This window comes from Strigops habroptila, chromosome 6 (genome assembly GCF_004027225.2).
Source record: "Strigops habroptila isolate Jane chromosome 6, bStrHab1.2.pri, whole genome shotgun sequence".
Lineage (NCBI taxonomy): Eukaryota > Metazoa > Chordata > Aves > Psittaciformes > Psittacidae > Strigops > Strigops habroptila.
The window spans coordinates 35,134,050-35,159,628 of record NC_044282.2 but is presented as its reverse complement, the minus strand read 5'-3'; the positions used below and the strand labels follow the sequence as shown (position 1 = coordinate 35,159,628).

Below are 25,579 nucleotides of genomic sequence, written 5' to 3'. Positions count from 1 at the left end.
TTTTGCCAACCTCAGGCTCAAAAATAGGGGAAAGTTAAAGAAATAGACTGTTCCGAAAACTCTTCAACTCAAATATCCTTAAAAGCACCCAGACATTAATAGAAGCATTTGATGTCAATTTTCCTCTTTTGAACTTTCACTCATCCCTGCTTTAAATTTATAGAGCATTTCAGTATAATAAATCACATTACAAATTAATGTGCTACTTCTATCATATGTAATACAAAAAGGTGAGGTTTTGAAAGTGCTAAACCTAGGCACTTGTGTCCTGTGGTAAGCACAGCTGGCATAAAAACAATCAGCTACACAACTAATAGACAAGGATCAAGGAAGAAAAGATGACTCTGTAGTAAACGAATTTTATGCAATCTAGTCCAGGTATTAATATGTATACTCGAAAACATTTTATTCAATCTAATCCAGTATCACTATAGACTAGAATAAGAGGGTTTCAAAATCGATCTAGTGATGGACATAGAAAGGCTGACACAGCCTCTGTATTGGACAAAGGAAACTGGTTTAATACAGCCAACTAGGAGCCTATGAAGAATAAATTATGAGCATGGGAGAAGGCAGAAGGGGGGAGAGCATGACCTGACCTAACAACATAAAGAAGCAAAACTTTAGAAAAAAAAACAGAAACCCAGATTTTTTGTGACAAAATGAGCTCAAATCAACCACAAGTAACCATAACCTTCTTCATTAACATTAGATTCTTATGATATTAAGTTTATCCCATTGTCTCTGAAACTACAAGCATGATGACTGCCTGGTCATATGGTGACTATACCTTACACAGTGGCTCAACAGTAGCCAGCCTCTAGAGAACCTTCCAGAGAGACAGGCAGGGAACACCCAGGCAGCAGCAGCCAATCACCACGCGTATTCCCTCTCTGCTCCTATAGCTGACAGAAGCTGTGGTCACAGATGGAGAAAGCTGGCAAGAGATGCCGCGGGAGGCACCTGGAGCGCTTTGGGGCTCTAATGGAGATGAGGAAGGGACTTGCCCCCGTCACTGGGAGTGCTGCCCTGACTCACCCCTCCTCCTTCTGCACCGTATTGCCTTCCTCCATCCACAGGGAAGGGACATTGTGTAAGGAACTCCTACCCTGAATCCACCTGGCTTCTCTCCCAGGCTGTATCATTTTTCCTGTCACAGGCAGGGAGGCCTGTCACTAGTTAATGTTAAATACATACCTGTGACTAAAAGCGCTTTCATGTCCAAACCCGGTTGGTTCTCACTGTCAATTTGGTCTTACACAGCATTTTTTGGCTCAAAGTCTGTACGTGATGAATGCTTCTGTCAGCAGCAGCTCAGGCTGATGTCTGTTAGCAGCCCTCAGCTGATGTGCAGTAGTTATTTACAGGGTGTTTTCAAATAAATTGGGTGGTGCTAGCGTCAGGCTACGAGAATGCAAACGAAGATGTAAAGCTCAGAGCATAATCCAGTAGGAAATCGCATAGCCGTACAAACACAAAGCATGCATTGCAAGTCAGGTATTTGAAAGAAGGAGAATGTGGATCCACATTCACCTGGGGCTCAATTTGCAACTCTTGGGACCTGATGGTGCTGGTTTTCAGAGCTGTGTGATCTTTCTTTGCTTTTTCAGTTAGATCAACATGCACAGAAGTTTAAAATCCACTGGAAACTCCTCCATTTAGCTCATAAACCTAGATAGTTACCAATGTCCAGACAGCACTGTGCATGCCTTTACGAGAAATTTCAGCATCTTTATTGCAAAGAGTTTTGTCATTTTGCCCAGGGCCACAGCTCCTGCAAGGCCAGTGCGTGCCTGGATCTGGATGGGTTGGGTTCCACAAAACGGGAATTCCAGTGTTCCCAGATTCTGAGTCACTAAATGCAGTGCAATTTTCTAGACTTTATCTCAGGTCAAAAAGTAACACAGTGGCACAGGTGTTTGTATTTTATACGTGTCCTCTGTATTGCAAACTAAACCTTGGTGCTCTTCTCACTGTTTTTTTCACTCAGTCTTGCATTACCGAAAATAAGAGTACATGACTGCTTGATATTGATAATGAACACTGAAGTTGGTTCATACACTAAGAACTTGGAAGAGTCTGTTTAGCAGAGTCACCTAGTGATAGCTGCATTCACAAGTAAAAATTCATAGCAGTTTCTGACTGCAACAGAATTTCTGTAGTTAATACTTATGGTCTCAGAGTGGCTTGTTATAGGAATCAATACTTTCTGGGAAAAGCACAAATTGCGTCCAACAGTCTGATTCACTTGTTATGTAAGACGATGTTTAAGTAAGTCACCAAAAGCCAAACACAAGTACTCTTTTGAAAACCAAATTATTTAATTGAAAAATCAATTAGAGTTTGCTTTTGAGGCCTCTTCTAACAATCATATGTCAAATAAAATATGAATAAAGAGGCTGTAGAACAGGACACAAAATACTGAGATACATTTTCATTAGCTGGGGGTTGTCAACATTTTAAAGATACAGTTACCTCGATAAAGAGAGAGGAAGAGAGAGAGAAAAGGGAACTGTGAAATTTGAGCCAGACTGGATGAACTGAACGAGAGTATCATGACCAACCCCCACCATTTTTAGAAACTTTTTCCAGTCTCAGGTCTTGACTCTGTCTTTTGAATGTGTTTGCCTTACTTCGTCTTGAAACAGCAGCAGTGGCTCCAGACTTTAATAAACTGTGTCTCTTTTTCCTGAAAAATGCAAGTTAATTCTAGATTTATTAGCATATTAAAAAACTATTAAGAAAGGATTTCCATTATGAAAAATTTATACAGACGAGAAAAGGGAATAGATGGATTCTTCCAATAATAACCTAATACTTTACATTCAAATGTTGAGAACTGTCTTCCCCTCTTCCTCTGTTTTCCTAACACATAGTTAAAATAAATTTTAATAGTATTTAAGATGAAGCAATAAAACCAACAATAATTTGTTCTGTAATTAGACTACTGTGCGCTTACGGAAATTATACTTTAAGAAATTATTTCTTCAGATTTTATGGGTCTATCTATATTCGGTATGATAGAGGTTAACAACTCTTTACCTGTTAGCTTTTATTTCATATGAGAGAAAGAAAAGGCTCTCTGACAGCAGCAAATTTAAAGACTTTAATTCTGATCTTGTAAGGCTGTAAAAATATCTAATCTTACCTATAACTTTTTCTGTCTCATTTCCTCTCCCTGGGAGACCTTCATATTATTAAAAGTAACCTTGTATAATTTGCATGTTGTGGGCCTTCCTGGAGCTTACCTCTTATTACTCTAATGAAGTTCTATTTCTGAATATTGAGTCCTACAGGACTTCAGGAGGCTCCACACTTTTTAATCATGTTGCAAACACCATACCCACTACCCGTATTTATTAAACCTATTACAACTTATGATGATGGTGCATGGTTAGGATTTTTCCCCATTCTTGAGATTTCAGCAGCATATTGATGAGACAGGAAATTGCACCAACAAGCCACAGAAAGATTATTTGTATCTGAAATTTGTCTACAAGTATAATACACTACATTTCTTCTTTTTCCTTTCTGTATAACTGCAGTTGTGTCATCATTAGGCCGCTGACTCTTTTATTCTCCCTCCTTTCTCCACCACTAAGATGCATCCTTTTCTTCCACTTCTGGAATCCTACTCAGGCCTTGGCAGGAACTGGACAAGGGTGTGGATTTGTGCAGCCACTGTAGGTAATGGGACAGTAGCAAGTGATGCTATAAGCCCACAGAAAAAAGAAAAAGAAGAAAAAAAAAAAATCCCAAATGAAACCTGTAGTACTGTAGTGCAAAACTATTAGGAGTGTGAGTGGTGACCCTTGGAAGAATGTACTGACTTGGGAAGCTTTAAATGGGGAAAAGCAGTAGAAAAATAGGATAGGAAAGACAGGAAACTGGAGATTCAGAGCAATGACATGCTGAAAGGACATAACCTCTGACTAAGCAGTCTTTATTAATATTCGTAGATATTTAGCAACTCTAATTTTGATCATCTTTTGTTAATGGATCAGATTGTGGTGGTGTTGGTGTTGTTGTTGGTGGTAGTATTATTATTGTTGTTGTTGTTATTCTTATTATTCTTAGTATTATTTCCATTAATAAACTGTTCTTGTCTCCACCTACAACTTTTCTTACTTTTACCCTTCTGATTCTCTCACATTCCACTGGGGTGGCAAAGTGAGCAAACAGCTGGGTAGGGCTTAGTTGCTGGCTGGGGTTAAACCACCACATGCAGACATGAAGTCTGCAGCACATTTTTCTCTCACCTACAGGTGAGAAACAGAAAAATATAACAAAGATACTCTGATATACCCTTGCAAAATAAAAACTTGACTATGTTTGATATGTGTTCTGCATATCTGCCAGTTTAGTAACAGAAGGAAACTTGGGGTTGGAAAACCTAGTATATCACAAAGAAGAGAAAAAAATCATGTATCTGACAGTAACAGCAAAATAACTGGGGCGATTCAAATAAAAGAAAAAAAGAGAATATTTAGACAGCTGTTGTAAGGATATGATATATTCATAAAGACAGGAGGAGGAAAGCCTAAAGCTTTGTAGAAGTCTGTGTTTTCTTAGATTAGCATACATGAGATTCAGCACACTTGAACTGGATCAAAACTAGTATTGTATCAAACATAACTCTTATATATAAATTACCCGGTTTTAAAATACATTTCTCATTCTTTCCTGATATGCATTTGTTCATAATTTCTTTTTGCCTAAACCACATTATTTTTCTGCACTTGTATCATGCAGAACAGCTGGGAATGGAGACTCCAGAAAGTCCTCCTAAACTGAAGCTTGTCTTAGTTAACTTCTTGATTTGTTCTTCATAATGCTGAAAGCTTTGGTTACTCATAACTCCTCCCTGGTCTTTTCTGCCAAAGGTGTATTTTATAGTGCTAAAAATCACACTAAAAAGTTTTGTTTCTTTCACACAGTTCCTTTCCTTCCCTTGGTCAGCTACAAGTCAGTATTTCCCTTAATGAAATGCATATAGATACTAATAGGAATAGTGTGGATTCTTTTAATAGACAAAGATTTAGTGGAGAAAACCTGACAGTCTGTAAGGTAGGCATTGTAAATCATTCAGGAATACAGCCAAAACCGAGAAGTAATATAAGGCTGGGAACTTGGAAGCTACAGGTGTACATAATGAAACCTGAGGAGAAAGAGAGTTTGTACACAGTCATATATACTGTGAGAAGGTGTATTTAGCCTACTGTTCACAATTACTTTTATTAATGAAACTGACATGCTTAAAGCATGTGAAAACCAGCATCTCTATTACTGTTCATTCCTCAAGCAAGAAGCAGCTATTAAAACATGACTAAAAAGCGTATGTCCATAGCCAGAGGAGACTGGGAATGTTGCCTAGGTAATAAAATCACTTTAGTTTTGGGAAAATGAAAATGCCAGACTCTTTGATGTGCCTTTTGTGTCTTTCCCCTATGTACACACTCGCAGAATGTACATTATTGTTCACTATAGCACTGGGACTTTTCCCTGCAGATGCTTTGCAGGCTTGGACTTCTTTAGTACTCATTTAGAGACAGTCATCCCAGATGGATAGCTAACCAGCAAGTGGCAACAGAGTAAACCAAAAAGTGTATTTTGTTTTCTATGCTGTACAAAATACATGGTTGTTTCTCCTAATAGAAAAAACAACCAAACAAAAAAAGAGTAACATTTGAAATTGTCAATTTCTTACACTAAATATGTATATTTGGACTAAGTTAAGACATTTCCCAACTGATTTTTAAAGTAGTGCACGTATTTTATTAGTCTTCAAACATGAAAATCAGAAATCGTCTTAAAACATGAATCTTACATGACAGACTGCTAACCAGACCAGTTGAAAGCTTTTGCAATCCTCCATCATTTTTTTTCTTCATTATTTCTGTATCTCAGTGTTTGCATGTGAATGAAACTGGAACAGCAAGGATCTTGAACGCTATTCAGCACCCAATGCATCAAGAAACATGTATCAAGAAATAAAATATCTTTGCCCTCCTTAGTACTCAGAATCAAGGAACTGGAAATACCTCCTTACCAGGCTTCTATTTCATATTACTAACTGAACTACATCGAGACAGATGTTACACTGGGATATAAGACAAGCTTGTCACACGGTGAAGCTACCTAAAGCATCTAGTTATTCCCTTTTAAAAGAAAACATACTTTCTTTGATATCTGCCAGTGCACTGCTAACAACTAGCTGGTTCCTTCCTGGTTCAATTCAGTCCAGTAGTATACCACTGCCAACAGTTACCTTGCCAGCAAGAACCATCTAAATTTAGCCTCCTTGCTCTGATGTCTTTTAGGGCTTGGGACAACAGACAGAATTTTTTTGTGTGAATACTGAGTTTTGCTTAACTTATATGACATGGTCAGTTACGGACCAGTAAGAGTTAAACTACTTCAATCACTTGGCACAATTTGTCTGGCTCTGTTAAATGGACCACTGATTTTCTAGTGGGCACAAAACCAGACAAACATATGGAAAACATTTATAGGCAATCAGTACACTTACACATAATTTGAGTATCTCAGCTGACTAATGAGGGACAGACTTAAAGCCAGAGATTTGCAAGGTGTTGTCCATACTGAGATCATAAACTGCTGTTTCATAAGATTTGTCCTTTATGAATCTGTTGGCCCAAGTAACTTAAAAACAACCATGTGTTCAAATGTTCCTTAGGGTCCATAAGGTTCAAACTCATTAGTGTTTAGATCAGGACTATGCTTTTGACATGAATTTCTCAATTGTCCTCGCTTAGCTGTGCTTTGCCTCACATCATGCAGCGGTCTCACTGCACACAAACCAGACTACTTTTGAAAGAAACTGAACAAGAAGATGCGCTTCAACAGTACACCCAATGCTCTCCAATCAGTAATGAGTATTGAGTCTACAGGAATACGTTCACTATGCTAGAACTACTCCAAAATAGGATACTCCTGCCCCAAAACATGTATACTGCTTGCAGCCAGGCCTTAGGTCCTGGCTGGTTGTTTCTGTTGATCTGTGTTGCTTGCTAATGTAGCAACAGCCTTAGATTGGGTGTACTACGAAATGTGAATGAAAAAGACAGAGTTTTTCCTTTCCTGATTATATTTCAATCTCATAACATACATCTTCTAAAACCTCCATGGCATACAGTTTATGTAAATTGTATACATTTAAAAAAGCAAGTAATGTGTAATATAGTGTAACCAGGATGGATGAATTGTGCTGTATGTTCATGAAACTTCAAATTAGTATGGCTATATCTACACTAGCAATCAGCAAGAGCAACAAATTTCCGAAAAGTGTTCACACTGAGGACCCAACCATTACCTGGGTTCTGAGGGTTTTACTTTAAAATAGATTTTACCCAACCCGCAGACTGAAAAACAGTGATTGAAGCCCATTATATGCATGTTTGGAGAGTGGTATCTGGCTTAGTTTCATCCAAGGGAAATCCTGTTTGCATCATTCAAGTCTTCTCCACAATGCAACTCGTGTAGTAGGCTGGTACAGCTGGGAGATTTGCTGAATAAATAAATGTTGTTGTAATACAAACTAAAATGGTAAACATGTCCTACAAGACACTTTAAAGGATTTGGGTTTTTTTTCATTTTAATTTTTCTTCTTGATTTACAAGATGAAAACAAGTAGAAATCATCTGTTTTAAAGAAAAATTGATTTACTAAGACTGGCAGAGAAATATGAAGGAAAAAACCCCAAAAAGTGGAAAGGGCATACATTTGTCAACAGAGCAATTTGATGCAAGAAAACTGAGTTGGTCTCAAACTAGCTAAGGCTGAATCCACCACTTATGAATGAAATTCAGAACTGTGAGCAAGAACTTCTCCCAGTGAGGCAAACAAACTGCATTTGTATTTGTTCTATAATAGTGAGCTAAAGCAGAGAACTATTAAAGAGTTTACACGGTGTTAAAAAGCCATTTGAGAAGCCTGTTAAGCTCATCTAAGGAGTTGCATAGCCAGAATCTCTCCTGTGATCACACCTTTTCAGGAGGAAACATTATCTCTAGACTGAGACCTTTGAAATTTTATGTCTAATTAAAACAATTTCTACGCTTTAAAGTAACTTGCTATGCTAAAAGGTGAGATATGGTTGTGTGACTTTGCGAATAGTGTGCATGTGGGAAGTATGAGAAACTATGAAAAATATTCTAGAATATTTTATTGTTATATGAAACCCTCTTCTTCCTGCCCAACAATCAAGATGCTAGGCACCTTGGCATGTGTTTATCACAGTATAGACTTTGTAACATTAAAATATTGCCAGTGGACTACATATGAGACTAACCTCCCATAAAAGCCTTAAGTTATCCCATATCTTTAGCGCTCCCTCCAAAATGTGATGCCTTTTACAGCCTGTGGCACATGACCAACTTCTATGTATACTTTTCATCAGGAAAGAAGAACTTACGCAGCCTGAAACTGTGAGAAATATATCTCCAGCTGGTGGCATAGCTTTTTGTAACAGAAGAGAGCCAGCGCTGAGTGGACAGTCTGAGTGAAACTACAGGAATATGTAACAATGAGAGAACCAAATCTACTTGGCTGTCAACACTGACCACGACAAGGTTTGTCTAGTTTATATGTATTCATTTAAGTTTGCAAAGACAGGCTTTGAAATTTATGGATAACGGGATTCTCCAAAGTGTACTTCTTAATAAATATGTTATTACATTCTCCACTGTTGAATCAAGTTATATGTATAGGATCTGTCCTCACCAGTGAGATTAGAAAAGTATAATGCAATTGAGAAAGGTCTCCTAGCGAGATTCCTTAGAACTTGGGGTTTTTTTTACAAAAAGTATTTAAACAAATATAATAAAAAATATAATTTGTGAAGAAAAAGAATGCTAGGATCCTCCAAGAAGTATAGTTCTTCCAGGTGTGCTTTCCATACACATGCTACTCTAAGTATGTACTCAGCCATAATAAAAGGCTCATGTGAAGTCTCCACATACAGCACAATCTGTTTGTGCCCATTCTTGTATGCCTTTACAACCACTTAGTCATGGTGAAAGGATGCTGTAAGCTTGGCTTTCCACTCACTTTCCACTCTGACTCATTCAGTCAGAATCCCTGGAATAGAACTTTAAAATCCAGAGAAGAACAGATCACAGAATTTGCAAGTAACTAAATGAAAAAAAAAAAAAAAAGGTAACCATTCTTTCTCTAGGTTATTTTCCATGCTAAGTGCCAAGAAGTTTTTGCAGGCCTGAAAGTAGTTTTAAATAGAGGTTATCAGCTAAAGAGACACACTAAAATTAGCAAATGATCTGCTAGTCTGTGGATGACAAACACAAATAGAAAAGTTATCAGCTCTACATATATCATGTGAATTATTTCACATTTTATTATACAAACAGGAAGGAGAGACTGTTCTTTATTCCTTCAGAATTTATTTTGTTATGGAAGAGACACCATAGTCTAATCTATAATTGACAAAGTAGAAGTAACATTCCAACTTTCTCTAGAAATGCAAACAGTTTGAATCAGGTATTAGTTAATATCCTTTAAACAAAAGAGAAAAACTCTCCTACTACACGGGGAAAATGTTTTTGTTTCACCCATTTAGAATTTCTTCTCAGAGTGAAAATGCCATAAGGCTTGCAACACTGTGTGAAGTGACATGAATGTAGTGAAAGGATCTTTTGACTGCAGCTTCGGGGGGAATTTGTCTTTATGGCATAACTGCCCAATGTAGTAACACAAAGGCTTGGATGTTCTCAGGATGTGTGAGAGAAATAATATCGGTTCTTGTTTCCCATGGAAACCTTTTGAAGTCAATGGGAACATTCCTAGAAGCAGGCGCTTGCAAATATGACAGTACAGCCCTAGGCTTACAAATATATTTTCTCTCAAATATAAACTCCAAAGTAAATACTTCCATACAACTTAAAGGACATTTATGAACAACATTTTGTTTCTATTTTTATTCTTTTTGACTGTTGGAACACTAGCATCTGTCTCTTAATTCACTCTGCAAACAGCTGTGTTTGCCTATCTAAGCCAATCCTTTGGAACTGGAAACATATCTTGCTGTACAGTCATTTTGATATTTTCCCTCTTAATACCACCTCAGTTCTTTGCCTTAGAATATAAAAGTTTCAGTATAAAAGTTTCTGTCTTGAACCAATCTTGTACTGAAAATGGACAACACTACATCTAAAGCTTAGATATGATTTCTGAGAAGTCAACCAAAGATGACAATCAAAAGATCATCAGACAAGTTGCCTAAGGGCACTATGGTATTGATAAACTTAATAAGGTTCTTAAGCTTCAGAAAGAGAATAATCAGCTGCTTTCAGGGTGCTCAAACAGCAAACTCCCTGCTGGCCACAGTACAGTAATTGGCACAGCCAGTAGTAAAGGATCAGTGAAGTATATTGCCAGGGAAGGATTATCAGAAGACTCGATTTTGTTTGATGTTTGATTATCAGTTTATTATATTAGCACCCAGCTTCTAAAGTTAAGCATCAGATGCTTTTCCCTTAATGAAGTTCTTGAAGAGTTGATAATGTAGGCAAATTTGCTTTCAGACGAAACTTGGTATCCTTGAGTAGGATCTCTTCTTTCATAAAGCGAGAAAACACATGGAGACCATTTTCAAAACCAGGAATATTTTGTGGGAAACTAAGAGATAAGCAAACTTGGAGACAGAAGATAATCTATGGATACCATTATGGACTTCTTTTTTTTTTTTTTTTTTTTTAAAGAAGGCAAAAGATCGGCTTTTGATGTAATATACATCAACGTCTGCCATTAAATCAAAAGAGTTGACCCCGGAATTAGAATATACTTGGCCAGGGGAGCTCTGAAGTCAACAATTTTTCTGTCAGCTACAGCGAGAGCAGAGCAGCAAGGTCAAGGCTGAGTTCTTTTCAAAACTACTGCAAATATATGTAGCATCTACTCCCATTTAAGAGTTAAAAACATCTACTATATGGATGTCAGAAAGTGGTCTCCATAGCAAAACTCATCCATATAATGATATGGATCCATTACACGTATCTTCTATAAAAATATTTGTGAAAAGAAAGAATGCAGGAGTTGCAAAATCATATACACCGAAAATTTAGAAAATGCCAGAACTAAGGGGTTTTACCATTTATTAGATTTAGCCTCTCTCCATCTAAATATCATGAAAGAGTCTCTACCAACATGGATTAAAATATGTTCCATCCCTTCATTCGGTGCATAAGAGAGCATGAAGAAACTGGTCTGCTCTACAGCTGTAGTAACGGGAAATATGTTTGTGTTCAATTGTACTTAGAAGGAAAAAAGAAAAGAAGGGTTAGTTTTCTGGTTTCGGTTAAATGTTGCCCTAAGAAAATTAAAATAAATCACACTTTAGCTGAAGTTGGTTTAGCAAGTATATTTTTAAAGGTAGAAATTCATTCTTCCCTTTTTTTTTTTTCTTTCTGAATTTTCATCTTAAGGTGTAATTTTCAGAACTGCTGAACACTCAACACCTGCAACTGAAGCCAACAGGTGCTATGTTTTAAATTGAAAACTAAATATTTGCAAGCTACTTAGCTTTTTCGATGACAAATGTAAAAAAAAAAGTTTAAAAAAAATACACACACACACACAAAAAAAAACCAACACCCAAACATTTTCATGAGAAAATGACCAATGCTGTTCTCAGAACAGGGTGCAGATGAGGCTTAAAAATTCCTACCAGACTCATCTGGCTTGACTTTAGAGACAATGACTTACTGCGATAAAAATTGGGATGTGAAATTACAGTCCGAGACCTCCTTTTCACTAATTGTCCTGATGCTCAGACTTATCCCACAGTAAATGGATTAGTTCATCATACTTCTACTGAAAAATACATTTAATCTTAATTTTTGCATGCTGTATGGTAAAGATGTATGTAGGTATAAATTTCACTAACTGATTTCAGAGTCATTATTGGGGGTTATTGTCGACCCCTACCCTTCAGTGACTTTCTGTTCTATAAATCTACTAAATACAGACAATACGCTGTATCCACTTCTCTGCAGCCAAACCCTCTTGTGTAGAATTATCTTCCTTATGAGTCAAAGAAGTCTCTGTAGTCCCAAGTCTCTGTAATACTGCTGCCAGGCTTTTAATGCTTTTGAAGGTACAACCACTTCATGTCCTGCCTCAAACAAAAATTAATCTCTATATCATACAAAAGTCTAATCAAGGGAAATGCTTTCCACAAACAGGCCACACTTCTCCAGCCTGATTCTTATGTTGTGAAGTCCTCCACTTCTTTCCCTGCTGTTGCTGATTTTCTCTGCCCCAGCCTCCTTGCTGCTGGCAGAGCTTACAGCACACCATCTGGGACCACCTTCCTGTATCTTTATCACATGGATATGCCATCTGTTCACACGTCTCATTGGAAATCCCATCTTTAACTTTCTCTTAATCTCCCTTTCCTCCACTTTATAACACTTTTATTCTGTTCTGCAGAGTATTTCAAATTCAGTTTATGAAAAACAATAAAAAGGTTTTACTCCTGTGGTATTTACTGCCATTGTTGGTTAAAGCTAAGAATTTTCATATATGTCTTTGGTTTCTTTCAAAAAATCAAATTAAAGCATTTAAAAATAGCGTAGTAAATAAAAAGAATAAATGGAAAGTTGATACTTGTTTGCTGACTTCAACTTCCAATTAGATGAGTAAGACATAAGACATCATAATCACTTTATCCAAGTAATGTATAATTCCACAGATCAATATTAAGGACATTATCCTAAGTCAGTAAATCAATAGCTAATTTTGTGCATTCCAATGTCTTTGACTCAGCTGGACTTACTAGAGCATAAATGAGTACATCCCATAATGACCAAGTTTTCAGTCTGTGTACTGCTGTATCTGCTAGCCCTATAGTACAAGGCAGAGGAGGGAGTTACTTAACTGGATTTTCTTCAAAAAACTTTTATTGAAGGACTATGAGGACACTGTTCATTTTTTTTAATGAAATATAGGTGGAAGATGAAATAGCTATGGCAAGTCGAATCTTCAGGGCAGCACAGTGAGTTGTATTAGCTGTTAGTACTTTGCAGAAGTACTGCTGTGGTTGCTAGTCTCTTAAGTGAACTTCAGCTGCTGTATAGCTCTTTTCTGGGATGTGTGATTGGTAATCTGAAACTGATTTGTCAAACAGGACATTCACAGTTTCAGCAGATGGATTCTCTCACTGAAGTCAAATGTGTAAGTTTGTCACATACAACTTAACTTGAATTTATGTGACCTGGGAACTTCAAGGAGCTTATTGCTTGTTGTATGCTGTATGCCATCCATAGCATGTGGTCTGACCTTTAGTTAAACCAAAGTACTGCTTCAGACCAATTTCAGCGGCAAAGCTTGTTCGCTTTATTAAGACCTTAAAGAATTTCCACTCCCACAGAAATCTGGAAATTTTTTGTTGACGCATGCCTATCTAGTCTTTATCCTTATTTCAGGTGTCAGATCACCTGCTATCACTAGCTAGGAGGAACAGCCTCCTGAAACTCAGTTACTTCATCATACCTTGAGCATCTCTGGATGTTTTAAAATGAATTATATGTTTTGGAGATGATTCTTTTTCTTTTTCCTATTCAGCAGAAAGTACAGGAAATTCTGTCTTACATTGAAATTAAGGATGGATGACAGATTTAGGAAATCAGGTTAGTCGAAAGACCTGACTAATTTCTTTTTGGCTAACATAAACTGTTAACAGTTAACTACTGCTTTTACGTTAGTTCTCAATGCCAGAGTTTCTTCCAATTAATTTTCCTTTCACAATTTATGTAATAAGCTAACCTACTTGTGGGTTACACTCTTGAGATATGATCCGTGGAATAGACCTCCTGTCTGTCAACTCTAAATATATTTTTGTGGGAGGGGAATAAAAGAAAGAAATTAATAGTTCTCTCTCTCCATGCTTCACATAAACCTTCCCTATAATGCAAAATGTAGCTTCCTAAAAGACGTGAATTACTGAATTTCACCTTGTTATGAGACCTTTTTTGCCTTCCGCTTAAAAAACAGAAACCATACAAGTAATCATTACTTCTTTACATTCAAATTGACAGGATCTTCTGTTACTGTGTTGGAGAGCTCATTTACATAACACTGTATTTTATTGAAAGAGAAATAATTGTGGTTTGAATCAAGCAGTGACAGAGTTAACCATATGGAGGATATGGGAATGCAAGAAAAACAGTATTATACAACTGTGAGTTTACTTAGAGTTTATATTTTTTAATTTACTATCTGGTAAGTACACAGAAATAATAGCTTCTAGAAACAAAGCTCTGAAGAAACATCTATTACGATTTCCTACATGGATATCCATATACACTAAAGTGACAGGATTTGCATTATATTTTGACATACAGAACAGTACAAACAAAAACTGAAGTCAGAGCTACTACATTTTCCATTTGATCTTATAAAAATTATTAGGGACAACATCTCAACTTTATACTATACTTGGAATTAATTATTTTAACTTCTTTTGGAACAATTTGCAAATTATCCTGGATAAACCCTGCCTTACCATAAGCAAAGCCAGAGGCTAATATTCAATAATATTTTTCACTTACTGTTTACTAGCTTTTGTGGTAAAATATTTTGCTGTTTATATATTTCAGTTTTATTCTATTTTTATTCATTACTTCTACAGTGAAAGCAGAAAGCTTCACCCCTTTACTTTTTGTCAGTTTATGAGGACTGCACCCCTCTTTTGCAGTGACAACACTACAGCCTTTCAACTGTTCTCATATTTCTCACATCCTATTTGATCTATCAGTTTGACTGAACAGTTGAATTATTTCTACATGCATGTAAATGCAAGATTTCACAGTGTTTTACACAAGGCTCACCAAATGTTACTTACTACAGTGGAAATAAAACCACTTACAGAGACCTTAATCAGGAATATTTCATAATTAACAACAACAAAAAGATAAATGATTATGAAAGGCAACTACTGTCAGACCAACCTTCTCAGCATCAATCTCATTTTTCAGTATCTTAAAATTTTTATATTTAGGCTACAAAAAAAGGCAACAATTCTGGCTGAGGTGACCAATGACTGAGAATATACAGGATAGGCAGCTGTGCTAATAGTACTAGTATTGGCAGCTTTTAATTTTTGCTGTCCTAGGTGACTTAATGAAGTATTTTTCTGATTAGTTCCTGTTACTCATGTCTCAGATTAGTTGCAATAGGTAAAATTACTTCTTCTTCCATGATACTTCTATAGAAAAGCACTTTATAATTTGTCACATATTATTTAAGTTGATATGTTGTTAAGATGACTTTTCTATTTTATAAAAATCATCTGTTAAGTTTGTATATCTGGTTGTCACTACTTAACATAGTATTTCCTTATCATCACATTTGCCTAATGCAATGCCCAGCCATAGAATCACATAATCCTAGAATAGTGAGGGTTGGAAAGGTCTTTAAGATCATCTAGTTCCAAGTGCCCTGCCATGGGCAGGGATGCCTCACCCTAGACCATGTCGCCCAAGACTGTCCATCTCATTGAATGAACAAATTTGGGAACTGAATACACAATTGATGTCCCAAATTTTATCTAAGCAACTCAGACAGAGTTTTGTAATTCCTCAGTTATAAACATTTGTGCTTACATTTTGGCATACAGTCTTGGAGAACTCCACTGTTAGAATATTGAGAATACAATTGCTGCATTCCTGCTTCTCCCTATAGTTAGCTAAGCAAAACACTGTGTTATTATCCTTCCTGCTGCTGCTCACTGTGTGTCTCACGTAATTTTTGGATGGGAATTTTATGGTATTGAGAACCTTTATAATACATAAACCTTAAAATTCTGAACATGCCACCCAGACAGACAAATCTCTAAATTGATAGAATGATTTATTTCTGAGAAGTTATTTTTAACACTTTTCATGTTTCAGAAATAATACAGCTGAAGAATTTTGAAAATAAATGCTGAAGTACTTAAATCCATTTCAGGAGGTAAGATACTTTTTAAGCCCCTTTGCAGGTAAGGCTGTCAGTGTGAGTATTGCTGTCATTTATAATGAGTCCATAAAGAGACCTAGTTGAAAATATTCTGCTCCTTTTGAATTCCCCAAATAACCATGTTGACTCAAGAACTGCTTTTAAATTATAAAAACATTGCTCTTTCCAACTGCCTGTATCATTACAAATGAGAAAACAAACAAACAAAAAAACCCAACAGTTACCGGAAAGCAAAATTATAAAACACCTGACAGGTGTATGGAGTAAGTGGAGGTTTAGAACTTGCAACGGTATTGCTTTAGATTTCAGGAGGAAAACTTAGTAATCATTTAAAGTAAAAAATACTCTCAACTGACCAGATGTAGATCAACGCATGTAGAATTGTGTTCACAAGAGTTGATTATGCAGTCATCAATGTCCTGGTCACATTTCAGTCCTGCATATCCTGGGTTGCACAAACAATAGAAGCCATCCACAACTGTAAGAGACAGTATTTTAGTAGTAAGAGTGTTTTAGAATAACAACAGAATGCAGTAGAATTAAGTAAGTTACAATTATGACTAGTATCTGGAAAAGATTTGGACTGGCTTTACATAAGAGGTGTGGCCATGTTAAAATACTGAAATAAATGAAATGCAGTATCTCAAAATACCTTTTCAATATGAAAGCAGATTCAGGTATTGCATTGGTTTAAACAATTAAAGTATTTTGACATAAGAATTATAAATCAATGACCTGTTACTAGCTTCTGAAAAAGTGATGGTTATCTTATAGGTCAGTGAGTAATTTTCCATCAGAAAACTGTACACAAAGTACATAAGATTTTATCTTTGCTATTGTGCCTAAATGAGATGGGCAAGTTAAACGTTGTTTGTTTTGTCAGCTTTTTCGGGGGGGGCAAGGACTGCCTCATATCACTATATTAAAGGAAAACTTGCTTGAGTTGAATTTGCCTGCTCAACCTACGATGTATTTCTAAGCTTCATTTTAATGTTAACAAGCTAATGATAAAAATTCTCTCCCTTTTTCACCATAGAATCATCATGGAATCATAGAATAGTAAGGGTTGGAAAGGACCTTAATATCACCTAGTTCCAACCCCCCTGCCATGGGCAGGGACACCTCACACTAAACCATGTGGCCCAAGGCTCTGTCCAACCTGGCCTTGAACACCGCCAGGGATGGAGCATTTACCACTTCTTTGGGCAACCTGTTCCAGCACCTCACCACCCTCACTGTAAAGAACTTCTTCCTTATATTTAACCTAAACTTACCCTCTTTAAGTTTGAACTCATTACCCCTTGTCCTACCACTACAGTCCCTGATGAAGAGTCCCTCCCCAGCATCCTTGTAGGCCCCCTTCCGATACTGGAAGGCTGCTATGAGGTCTCCACATAGCCTTCTCTTCTCCAGGCTGAACAGCCCCAACTCTCTCAGCCTGTCTTCATACGGGAGGTGCTCCAGCCCCCTTATCATCCTTGTGGCCCTCCTCTGGACTTGCTCCAACAGCTCCATGTCCTTTTTATATTGAGGACACCAGACCTGTACACAATACTCCAAGTGAGATCTCACAAGAGCAGAGTAGAGGGGCAGGATCACCTCCTTTGACCTGCTGGTCACGCTTCTTTTGATGCAGCCCAGGATACGGTTGGCTTTCTGGGCTGCAAGCGCACACTGCTGGCTCATGTTCAGTTTCTCATCAACCAACACCCCCAAGTCCTTCTCTGCAGGGCTGCTCTGAATCTCTTCTCCGCCCAACCTGTAGCTGTGCCTGGGATTGCCCCGACCCATTTGCATCAGTTTGATATTTAATGCAGTTTTGGACTTGTCAGAATTATGACAGATACTGCCTAACTGCTCCATGAGCTCCTTTTCAGCACCTGAATATTCTCTCATCGAATGCACAATGTAAGATGTGTTTGGCTAATGTGGGTATCAAAGGAGACAGCACAAATCTCATTAAAATTTCTCATTAGCTGCAATTCTGACCCCCTGAACACTGAAATCCCAATGCCAGGAGTTGAAGCATTTTGGCAAAAATAATCCTCTGGTACTGGCTGTGGAGCATCAGACAAGCTAAATTTCAGTAAATTATCCACTGTTCTCCCTAGAGCAGCTCAGTAGCTACAGACTCTTCAACAGAAAGACTACTCTACATTAAAGTGAGTAACCAGACTGAACTCACTGTCATAGCAGTATCCGTGGAGGCAAGGGTTAGAACTGCACTCATTGACATTGATCTCACAACGTGGACCTGCAAAGCCCTTCACACACTGGCACTGGAATCCAAGGGGAAAAACATCCAAATTCATTTCTTCTATGCACACAGCTCCGTTCTCACAGGGACTGCTGGCCTCACAAGGCCTAAACTCACAGTTCAAACCTGAAAAGGAAAATGGCAAAGCTGTCAGTGTTTAACTAATGAATATATCCGTGCAGCTACTGCCTATTATGAGCTGTATTTTCTTTATATCCCTGGTTAAAATTGAGTTGGAGTGTCTCGGAGGTACAGATAGGTATGTTATCATGCAGAAACATTTGCTTGCTTTGTAGAATTACTAACAAAAAAAGATAATTTTGTCTGTTTTGTTTATATAATGACATCACATTTTAAAATCATAACAGCTATCTCAATATATTTTAGTTTTTCCATTTACCCTTGTCCTCTAAAAAGGCTCAAAACTTACATTTCAGAATAATTAATGTATTTCATTTTGAAGCTCCTGCTATTTCTTCCTGATACTCTGTTGTCACAGCTACCCTATAAGCTGTTTATACACTAACCCATAATCCTGAATGAAATACAAGTAACCTTGTATAATTGTTCTGCTTGAAATTTGTGACTACACACATTATTTTACTGAAATTATGTGTATTTTTTACAATGACCAACTGCCTCCATCATTTATAAAAATTCCATACAGTAGAAAATCTCGCACAGTCCATTTCTACTCTTTACTAACAAACACTCCAGTGTATAACAGATTATGTTATCTGAGCTAATCAAGGAACCATGTGATGGTGACCTTGGGTTGCAGATGCCCTCATCTAAATCTTGTCTTTCAGGATTAGTTTCAGACAGAGCCCAGTGGCTTTCAGGGCCCAACAAACTGTGCACAAGCCCCAGTGAGCCCCTTTGTAGCCCATCTGCCTTGCTGTGACTGCTGAGGCTGAGCTATCTTTCTGGCAGAGCTGCCCAGGGTTTGCTGTACGCCAGGCCCTCTGCCCACTTCTCCACTGCCCCTGCCCCAGCTCTGGCTGCCCAGACATTCTTTCCTGGAGCAAATTCTCCCTGCCCCAACAACCTCCCTTTTCCTTAGACAGGCTGTAACCTTAACACAGTAATGGGCAATGTGACACTACAATCTAAAGCACCTGGGTAGTCATGTGGAAAATCAGATCCATATAGTTATGTTGTGGTGGGTTGACCTGGGCTGGCTACCAGATACGCATCCAGTTGCTCTCACTCCTCCTACATAGGGTGGTGACAATAAGATAGAAAACCTTGAGGGTCAAGATAAAGATAGTGACGTCACTTACCAATTACCATCATGGGCAAAACAGACTCAACTTGAGGAAAACCGAATTCATTACCAATTAAAAATAGAATAGGATAGTGAGAAACAAACACATAAACAAAACCACTTTCCTCCATCCTCCGCTTCTTCCCAGATTCAACTTCACTCCTTCACTCCGGACTCCTCTACCTACTACCTACCCCTGAGCACCACAAAAGGGTGAGGAATGGGGATACTGCTCAGTCCATTACAGTTCTCCTCCACCCCTCCTTCCTCCTCACACTGTTTCCATTCTCAAGTGTGGACCTCCCAAGGGCCACAGTTCCTGCCAGGAGCCTGATAAACCAGAGTCTTCTCCACAGGCTGCAGAGGAATCTCCATTCTGGTGCCTGGAGCACCTCCTCCCCTCCTTCTTCTCTCATGGTGGTGTTCACAGGGCTGTTTCTAACACTTTTTTCCTCACTCCTCACTCCCTGTGCTGCATTTCGCCCTTATACATGTTTTCAACAAGGAACCACCACCTCGGCTGTGGAGCTCAGCCATACCCTGCGGTGGGTGGGTTGGACCTGGGCACCTGCACCTGGTACACGAGGAAAGGCATTTTCAGGAGATGGTTAATAGTACTGATAATTTTTCTTTACAGGCTCAGAATTTCAGACAAGAATTCCTGACAATCAACCAGTGTTACAGGTCACCTAAGGCATACATCAGCTTTAAATTTGTCGACCAGTTACTAATTAACAGAACTGGCAATTCATACAGGGTTTTTGGATATAAGTTGGGGGAAACTCAATCAGTTAAGTAGGTAGTTTATTCTGTAGGAATATATTAAATATTTTATTATGGTTTCAGAAGAACAAGACTTTACAGCAAAGTGGTTGAGATCAAGCTACAGTGCCACTTAGTGCCATTCTGTGATTTGACTGAAAGCTTCAAATTCCTTAAATTTGTAGGATATGGTGACAGGATGAAGAACACTCATTGGATAACTTCAATACTAAGATGACCAGGAGACTGAATGTTATTTAACTTTAACTTGGAAAATGTAGTTTTAGATTTATTGAGATATGTTGTCAGTAAAAGGATCTGGGCTCTGCTATAAAAGAGGATGGTCAGGTGCACAGTTATACTCTCAGTAATGGCTGCAGCCAGCTGAACTCTCTATCTCCTCCTTTGTTTATACTGTCACTATAGGCAAAATTTTGTTGGCCTATTACACGTTAACTGTCTTTCTTTTTCTACTGGTAGCTGTTAATCATGTAGTAGCACACTGGCTATGAACAGGCCTTCTTCACAATTATGAAACATGCACTGTCCAAAATGTCAGTAGGATTTTAGGTGAGCTGATTCCTTACCGTAAGATAAAGTCATATAAGGGCTAAATTATTAAGGCTTCTAATAGCAAAAGCAACAAGTAGGAACAGATTGAGGTTAAAAAGACCCATCAACCCTTTGACCCCAGGAGTCATGCTGACAGAGGAGAAAAAGAATGGCACAAGTTGTTCCCTGTCTTTATGTCACCAGTGATCTCTCTGGAGCAGGATGATCCTGCCATCAGCAGCCAGCAGTCTCAGATCTGGAATTCATGGAACTGCACAGCAAGAGCAGCCATACAGCACATTGAAATTTTGCCCTGACATTTTTATCTTTATATCACAACAGCTTGACATGGGTGACAACCCTGATGATTCCTAAAGAAGAGTTTACACCTACATGAATAAACTTAACACATGGCTCACAAACATAAGTCTGTCAGATGATCCAGTAATGCAGTACTTGGTTTTCTTCTGTGTTGGTGGAAGAACGTTTAAACAGATTTGCCCATCCTCTTACATGCCAAGAGTTTGTGCGGGTAGACATTTTTGGTAGATGAAGCAAAAGTCATGCAACAGTGCAACACTTTTCCCCAATTACAGTATTCTCCAACGCTAGGTACTGCCACTTTTTGGACGAGAGCATAGCAGAGTTTTGGTGAACAACTGGAAAATCAAGATGCAGTAAGAAACAGTGAGGGTGTATGTCCTAAAGGCCACAGGTTTGTATTATTTACAAATACTTGTCCAGTATAAATAGGACTGTGCACAGTTCTGTCGTAAGAATGTTACTGGATTTTAAACTTTTAATCTCAGTATCCTGTGGCAAAGTTTCATGAGTTAACTATATATTTCAGAAAAATATTACCTTATTTCAAATATTTTGCTCTGCTGAGTCAATAACATACTCGTTTTTTTCTGCCTTTTCCTTCTACACTGTTTTGTTGGGGGTTTTTTATGAAATCTTAGATAGACGGCTTTCACTGAGTGCTCTGAGAAAAGGAGCCTAAATCTGTCTTCTCTATTAGCTCATATTAAATGTTAGTCTGCTGTTAGGTCTCCCTGAAACTTTCTTTTCCAGGTTGAAAAAGTTCAGCTTTTCCACTGGTGGAAAAACAGCATGAAAAAGGCATTGAGTATCTCAGACTCTTCCATGCCCTTTGTCAATTCACCAGTGTGATCACATTTTTCTCCATCTTTGTTACTGGTAGACTTCTAGAAATCTTTCTTGTTGCCCTTCAGCTGCCTTCATAGCTTTAGCTTCACCTGCCCTTTAGCCTTCCCAATTCTGTTCCCACATGACTGGGTGCCTAGGTGGAGAGGTAGCTCACCACTGCATCTACCTTCTGTGCACTTCTTCTCTTTAAGCAGAGGCAGGAATTCTCCACTTGTCCATTTTTCTGTTACATCTGCTTGAGTTTCTGCACACTGGAAAGAACTGCTTTGAGGAAACTGTCTCTTAAGATAAACAAGTGGGCCCAAGATAAATCAGTTTTCCCTCCAGTGCAATCCCTAATGGGAGTTTGCCAAGCAGATCCCTGAGCAAACTGAAGCCAGCTCACTGAAGCTCTCGTTTCTCTCAGGACTATAATCCCTATCATCTCACTGCCATTGTTGCCAAAGCTGGTTTTGACCTGTATGTCCCAAGCCACCTCTTGCTTATTCACAAATAGAGAATCCAGGTAAGCACCTCCCCTAGTTGTTTCCCCCTGCAGTTGTTCCAAAAAATTGTACTCAACATGGTCCAAAATCTCTGTGTGTTCTGAGATTTTTGTTTTTCCATGTTGTCTTTCCAATAAGTTAGGGTGGTAATAATATCCTAATGCAAACTAGGGCCTGTGTTCATGAGTCTTCTTCCAGTTTCCTAAAGATGAGTTCATAAACTTTTCTGGATCAAGCTGTCTGTAGCAGACACCCATCACAATATTTCTTTAAATGTTTCCGTTTTCATCCTGCCCCATCAGCTTGAGTAGTGCATCACCATCACTCATTTCATAGCAAAGATCCATGCATTCAAGACACTGCTTTGCATGAAGTCCAGCCCAGCCCCCTCATCTCCCCTGCCTGTATTTCCAGAAAGCTTACATCCATCCATTTCAGCGTACCAGTAATGTGAGCTATCTTTCTGTGTATATTATTCTTCTGATAGGAGGCTGGAGTACTAAGAAAGCACACAGACTCCTTACTCCTTCTATCTTTGCTATGCTGTGTACCTTGTCTGTAGGCACTTGAGATGGGCCCCCCGTCGCACTCCAAAGAACTGTGACGGCTTCTCTGATCATGCGTTCCCACAGGCAACTCTTTTGAGCTCCATGTACCTCCTCTTCCCTTTAGGTTTTTTTTTTCCTGCGTTCGCTGATTAATATAGTTCAAAATTCTCTTCACAGTTAGCAATCCTATTGGCAGATTTTCTCCCCCTTTTTTTTCAGATTTCATCTTTACCCATCAGACCTCATTGTTCAAATAGGACCCCTCTTGCCTGTACCCTAATCAGATATTAAACCTCAGGATTCCTATCCCTACCGGCAGTGCTGTGGAAAACTAACTGGGCCCCACACAGTCTTCACCCTTGCTACTAGAGTCCGCTAGTCACTTTTGATATGCTCAGGGTCTCTGTTGGCAGTATTGCTGGTTCCTGCACGAATAAGCAGCAAAAGGTAATAATCTGGGCACCAGAGAAGCTTTGGCAATCTGTTTCCTGCATCCTGAATCCAGACCTCTGACATACAAATAAACCTCCTCAGAGATCAGATCTGGTCAATGGGTGAGTGCCATTCTCCCTCAGAGGAGGGAGTTTATCTACTGTCAACCACTGCTTCATTTTAGCGGTACTGGTGAGGGTGTGTATGCGTCAGGCTCAGACAGCTTACATGCCTCTCCGGATGAAATTGACTCTTCTTCACCTGTTGTCGTGGCCTGGGTACTTATTCCATAAGTGAACCTCTGCAGGTGAAGAGAAAGTCTCCTTCAAGTTGTCAGAAGTCATCATCTTCCAGCCTCTACTGTTGTAGACTCTCTGTCCCCTCATGCCTGTGTATATCCCCTACCTATTTTCCCCTCCTCCTCCGATCCTGCTCCTATATCAGGCTTTTGTCATCACTGATGCTGTGCAGCCAGTTCTTCCTCCCAAGCTCCTTCCCCTGGCAGCACAGCAGCTCAGCCAGGATGCATGTCTGGCTGGTAAGGAGTTCATGCACCTTCCTCTCATGATGTTCTGCAAGCAGGAGCATGGGTTTATACCTCTTCTTCAGATTCTTGCTCAAGGTAGCTACCCAGAAGGATATGAATTCCAGTGAAGTTCGTACTGATTTGCAATTACACCAAAATTGTTCCCTGACAAAAGAGACCTTTACCCCCTCTTCAAGATAAAATTAGGGGAAACATAAATTACTGCTTTTGTTCTAGCTACAGTAAAACAAAACAGCACAAAGGAAAAACAATTTACGTTATCCTGACATTTATAAAACCTGGTCACAAAGTTGATAACCTGGGTTATGAGGTAACAATCCTATTTATCAAATGCAGCCAAACCTTGTGGTACAGTATTAATTGCTAGTAGCAATCTAAACAGTTTTTTCAGTGCCTTCTTTCAAGTAACCTTCACCACTCTTTAATTAGAAATTCAACCTCTTTTTCCTCCTTCCTCCTCACTGCATGAAAAATCTTTTTCTGCTTCTGGCAGAAATAGCAAATACTTCATTCACATTAAAACTGGAGGATAGGGAAAACAAAAAGACAAGAAAATAATAAGAGTGCTTCCCACCCACTCAGTCCCTTTCCCTGAATCAATTAATTTTAACCATCAGTGTTGAGAATTTATAACTTTAAAAACATCCCCTCACTCAGAGGATCACAACTGTTTATATTATTTTAATACAATTCTGAAAATAATTCATTATTAAATAACTGATTATTAATGCTAATGAATATAAGTAGCAAGAAAAAAAGGAAAGAAAGCTGGCTGCTTTAAAGTTGGGGCATTTAAAGCGGAATTATTTTGAAAAATGCACATCCACACAAAGATTAAGGTTGGATAGTAACAGGCAATGGTGGTTAAATGTTAGTATGAGTGCACTGCTGCTTTCGAGCATTTTTTTACAATGCTGTAAATGTATGATTAAAGCTATGTGGATAAATCAAGCAGCCAACAGGCTATAGGTGAAAATTTCTTTAATAAAGTAGATTAATCAGAAACCAGAATTTATGTTTTCTGCATTTTCTCTTTCTTGTAAAATATTTGTTAGAGAATATTTGTGCAAAAATGTAAATATTAAATGTTTAACTGTTGCTGATTAATTTGAATACTTTTTTTTTACTAATATAGGAAATTTCTCACTGCATCTTGTAAATTTCTGAACTAGAAAGCCTGTGACTGCTGACAGAAAGGACTGTTGTGCCAGAGAAACAGTTTATAAACTGTCTTCTCTCACTGACATATTTTTTAATTGGCCATCACAGACTAAAAATCTTGTGTTCACTAAACACAGTTAGCTGACAAAAAAAGCAAAAAAAAAAAAAAGCCCAAGAGATCAAACGTGAAAGAACCAAACGTAGAAGCTCATTAATGAATTAATAAATTCAGCATATTTTTTCAACTGTGCTTATTTCCATTAGACAAGTTTAAGATTTTTGCTTGTTTAATTCTTAGCTATATTTTATTGATTACAAGAAAAGATTGTCTTCGCTTTACTAGACAAATAAAAGCCTCTCTATCAGAATAAACCTGAACAAACCTCAAAAGAATGTGCACAAATT

The 25,579-nt window shown here is 38.2% G+C and overlaps 1 protein-coding gene across 1 annotated transcript in view; it reads right to left on the bottom strand.

Moving 5' to 3' along the window:
- The window catches only part of EYS (eyes shut homolog), a 797,046-nt gene that overhangs the window by 520,651 nt on the left and 250,816 nt on the right, over nt 1-25,579 (bottom strand). Inside the window, exons 18-19 of the mRNA XM_030490420.1 lie at nt 18,179-18,376; nt 16,350-16,471 (exon numbers count right to left, since the gene is read on the bottom strand). Of these exons, the coding sequence (XP_030346280.1) occupies nt 16,350-16,471; nt 18,179-18,376 (320 nt within the window). The remainder of the gene's footprint in view (nt 1-16,349; nt 16,472-18,178; nt 18,377-25,579) is intronic.